The sequence below is a fragment of the Zeus faber genome (genome assembly GCF_960531495.2).
Source record: "Zeus faber genome assembly, chromosome: 8".
Classification (NCBI taxonomy): Eukaryota; Metazoa; Chordata; class Actinopteri; order Zeiformes; family Zeidae; genus Zeus; species Zeus faber.
Window position 1 is genome coordinate 11470896 of NC_137195.1, and position 5000 is coordinate 11475895.

Below are 5000 nucleotides of genomic sequence, written 5' to 3' on the forward strand. Positions count from 1 at the left end.
GGCGAACAAAGATAACGCTCACACCACCGTTCGCCGTCCCTGCTAAGGCACCATACAGCGGGAGGGCAACTCCAGCGCCGCCATATTCGAGTGCACTAAAGGTGGCCGAATCCTGCAATTCGCAGGCCTGGCTTTTCATTTTGACCGCGTGCTCCTGCCTTCCCTCCTCCCGTACATGTGAATGGGTCTGGGAGGAGGGCTAATTGAATCGAAGAGGGACACATCTGGTTCTGCCTTTGGCTGCAGTCACTGAGTCCCCCTGAAACCACAACATTAAACATTTAGACCCTGTCCCCCCTTCTCATAGGGTGTGTGTGTGTGTGTGTGTGTGTGTGTGTGTGTGTGTGTGTGTGTGTGTGTGTGTGTGTGTATGTGTGTGCGTGCGTGCGTGTGAGTGTGTGTGCGTGCGTGCGTGTGTGCTGTATCGAGGAGCCAGCGCTGACAAGGGACCTCAGAGACGTCTGGTGGATTTGGCTTGGAGGTTAGTAGGTGAGGAATGGAGAAGAGATGGAAAAAAAAGGAGAAAAAGACCCTTAAAAGAAAGGAGAAAAACAGGGAACACACTCGGCCTTTAAAGGAGGGTTTCGCTATCTGTGAAACCCATCAGGAGCAAGGTGCGCTTCCAGCAAGGGAGAGGGATGGGGCGATCGGTTGAGGAAGACAGAATGAGTGCGAGTGTCAGAGAGAAAGAGAGAGAGAGTGAGAGAGCGAAAGGGATCAAATATACAGTAAGGGTGAGATTTCTGGAACCAGGTGTGAAGGGAAGATTGAGAAACTCTGCTCTCAATTCACATTCCGACATCCATCCACCTCACCGGCGGAGTTAAGTTAAGTCGAAACCCAACTCCACGCTGCATAGGTGTATGCTGTGTCTCTGATGCATGTGTGTGTGTATGTGTGTGTGTATGTGTGTATGTGTGTGTGTGTGTGTGTGTGCTCAGTACATTGCTTGTCTGTACTCCTTACCCTAACTATTTGTTTGCTCTCAAAACCACCGTACGACATGAGACTGATTTGGAGAAAGTGCACCTTTGGGTTAAAGTGTGTGTAAGCGTGTGCACGGCCGCTCCTGCGGATGAATCAAATAACGGCCGGCTTTCCGTTCCAAGTCAATCCCATTTCCTTACACACAGGAAGGCATGCCTGCCACTGTTGATTTGAGGTTAGCAAGTGAGTGTGTGTGGTTGTGTGTGTGTGTGTGTGTGTGTGTGTGTGTGTGTGTGTGTGTGTGTGTGTATATAGCAACGCACCAATACATGCACGTACCAACGCACTGATGCTATTTGGGGGTCTCAGTGCAGGTACTGAGGCACTGGGCTTGGAAGCCGATCTGTTCTGGTCGGTGCTGGTCCGTCCTGCTGTGAAAACATGGCGGCCGTCCAGAGTTTACACACACTGTCAAGCTGTCAATGGCGGACCACGTCGAGAGGACGGAGGGAAGCGATGGAATGCCACAAGGCAGCAGCGCTCGACAGAAAAGGGGCGGATATTTGAGCGATCGCTACCCCGGGTTTTGACATCGCATTTCTTTTTAAATACCGAGGCAAATATTCCAAGAGAGACAGTCACCGCAGAAGGTGGTAGACACGCGAACCAATAAAGCGATGTCGCACCTCCCTGCCTCTAATCTAATGACCCTCTTAATTGCCCCCACTTAAACCCCTCCTCCTTCACTCTCTGAGGTAGCCTGTGTGACTGACAGGTTAAACGTCAACAGCCTTTGAACTTCGACCCCACTGACTGAACCTGATCTCCACCTTCAGGTTATCTGACACAGAGCTGACCCCAACCTTAACCTGCAGGAACCCCCCCCCCCACAAAAAAACAAAAAACAAAGCCAAACCCCTGCATCACCACTTTCACAGAATGCAATGCAGATCTTGATTATTTTGAGTTCTTGAATTAGGAAGATGGGGAAAGGTCGGCTGGGAGTGCCCTGGGCTGCGTGGTTGATACTGGCTCCTTACTTACCCAGCGTGATGAGTCTATCTCATCCAAAAACAGCAAATAATACATTTCGTGCATTTTCTACAGTCTACATTTTCAAAGCATGACTGACCAACCTTTGTTTTTGTAATTTTGTTTCATCTTCCGGCTCCCTCTTTTCCTCCATTTCTCCACCCCCCTTCCTCTCTCTCTCTGTGTGCTCCCACAGCAGAATAATAATAATAATAATGTTTAGTGTTGATGGGAGCATATGGCGTCTGCACCAGGCCTCAGCTCGGTCCTCTTATAACGCTGATCAAACATCCCAGCTTCCTTTGAACGTTGTGACTTTACTGCTCTGCTAACGACACGCCATGTGTGTGTGCGTGTCTCGCTTCCGTCCCTCTACTGACACGCAGCGCGGGGCCGTGCACGCTCACGTACGCCGTCTGAGGGGTCTACCACCCGTGAGCTCCTGCTCCACTTCGGCTTCTCCCAAAGGGCCTTGACCAGCCTGGGTTTCAACTCAACCTGCAGCCCCTGTTGTGGAGTAGTGCACGTAATGTGCGTGTGCGTGTGTGTGTGTGTGTGTGTGTGTGTCTGTGTGCGTGCGTGCGTGTGTGTGTGTGTGTGTGTTTACAGTACGCTGCATATGATTCAGGACCGCTGATGTGCCGTGGCTCTGCACAGGATCTGGCTTAGGCATCCAGTCTGGCACACACTCAACACACACACACTGTGTGTGTGCGTGTGCGCGCGTATGTGTGTGCACGCGCGCGTGTATTTCTGAGATTTTCCTGTTTGCGGAATGAACAAATCTGTTTTTACAGCAGAATGAGGAAAAGGGGGAAATGGTAAGGAGTGGGTGGTGGTGGGGAGGTGGGTGGTTCAAATGAAAAAATCCCTGCGAGCTTCACCTACAGTACGTTAGCGGCGAGCCAGAGCTACTCTCAGCGCTTTCAAATTAGGGAGAAAATAAGGTTTCATAAAAGTGAATTTATAGACATGTTTTGTTTCGAATGGCTTTTTAACAGCGCACGATCGGCGCTCAATGATGGCGTTCATAAACAGCCTCGCACTCACTCAGGCCTCACCTCCTCGCCAGCGATCCCGACTGCACTGCACTGCTGCTTTTCAAACCCCGTCGGATTAAGTTTAACGGCTGGCCATGTTAATACTTTTCTGTCCAACTCCCTCTGTTTCTCTCCTTCCCATCCCGTTTTCTTTTTCATCCTCTATTTTCCTTGTAAGTCACAGGAGAATGGCAGTGGCAACAGTTCAGTGGCACTTATCCTTCACACACACGCACGCATGCACGCACACACACACACACACACACACACACACACACACACACACACACATACACACATACTCCCTTCTAAGTGATGACTTTACCAGAGAAGTGGAGGAGAGCCATGCTGCAGAACAGGGGGATAGATGGGGTGGGGGACGGATAAAATGGAGAGGTGCAGAAAGAAGAGGAGGCAAGCGGCACAATGGTGAGGAAAAAAAGATGAGGGGGAGTGAAGGAATGTCATTTGGAGAAAGAATGCGTATTTTAACAGAGAACAGAGGGGGCGGGACGACGTAGCAGGCGGCGCTGCACCACACTGGAGTATCTACCAGGGTACTGGTTGCTGTCCAGGTCCTGGCCCCCCCTCAGGGTGAAGCCGTATCCCGGCAGGCCGCCGGCCGCAGGGCTCCGGGCCCTCAGCTCCTGGCTCAGCATCGGGCCCCGCGCGGCCACGTCTCGGTGGCCGTTGAAGATCAGCACCCGGCCGCCTCGCTCCTCGCCTCCGAACGGACATCCCACCGCCACGTCTGCGGGACGACACAGACACGGCACGGTTTAGACATTAGCGGCGTTAAAGGCCCTCCTGAGATAAAAGAAGGAAAGCACAGATAGAAAGAGAGAGAGAGAGAGAGAGAGAGAGAGAGAGAGAAGGAAGGACAGATCCTCCTTTTTACCTGCACCGGGGGGGCTGTGTCCACCCGGTCTTTTCCCTCATCGCTCTCGGAATTTCTCTTTTTTTTTTTTACTACTTTCACTCATCTCTTCCCCTCTATGTTTTTCATTTCTGTTGGAGTCATTGACCCCCCCCCCCCCCCTACACACACACACACACAACAGGAAGTGGCAAAAACTGCAGACCGAGAGGTTGGCATAGCAACGAGTCCCTGATGGGAACCCCATCAGACATACAGGTACGCAGCCGCGGAACAAGAGCGCCGACACACAGACGCACACAAACACAGATGCTTGGTTACTATAGTTACTATGAGCACCCAAACACTGAAAGATGTGCCCTTATTCCCAAGCAGGGAGGTTCCCTGCCTTCTGTCATCTCCCATACGACTTGTATTCGTCCGGCACAGTAACTATCCAAACACCTCTAGACATCCTGTTTGTCTCAGGGACCCCCCCCCCACCCCCCACCCCGCTGGCCTAAACAACTGGTTCCACATGAAGCAGATTGTGGGGTAGAGAGGATAAACGCAACCATGTGTGTACGCAAGTGTACTGTATGTGTGCCAGCGCCCTATGTGTGTGTAGCGTATATGAATGAATAACTATAGTGTGCATAAAAAAAATAAAAAATTAAAAAAAGCCGTCTCACATGCATACACACAAAGCGTATGGGAGTCAGTATTGGGGCATTGTTCGACTTCTCACCCAAAGCAGACACCCACTGTAACAAGCCACGGGACACCCACTGGGATCACTCCGACCGAAAACTGTAAGAGATTGCAAGTCACAAACAAAACACATCCAGCGACACCCCGACGGTCCGTGGTGTCCAAACCACAGCGGGTTGATGAAATTTCACAAGACAGAAAACCGCACGCTGGACGAAATAAGCGAAAACTATATGCGGGGGAATTCTCTGCAGTTTCTACTTTGTGATTTCTGTCATTCAATATGGCTTTGAGCACGGGAGGACGATGTTTATAACGTGGCTGTTCGAGAGAATTTGGGTAATGATGCGTCCCTTATGAGAAGAGGAAGGGGGAGAGAGGGATCTGACGGGGATCAGACAGACACATGAGAAGCACGTGCGCACACACACACA

General features: G+C 51.1%; 1 protein-coding gene across 2 annotated transcripts in view; it reads right to left on the minus strand.

The window, feature by feature from the left end:
• The window catches only part of itga8 (integrin, alpha 8), a 42016-nt gene that overhangs the window by 20274 nt on the left and 16742 nt on the right, over positions 1-5000 (minus strand). For both annotated transcript variants that reach the window (XM_080004964.1, XM_080004965.1), the window contains exon 13: positions 3553-3750. In XM_080004964.1, coding sequence (XP_079861090.1) covers positions 3553-3750 — 198 coding nt within the window. The remainder of the gene's footprint in view (positions 1-3552; positions 3751-5000) is intronic.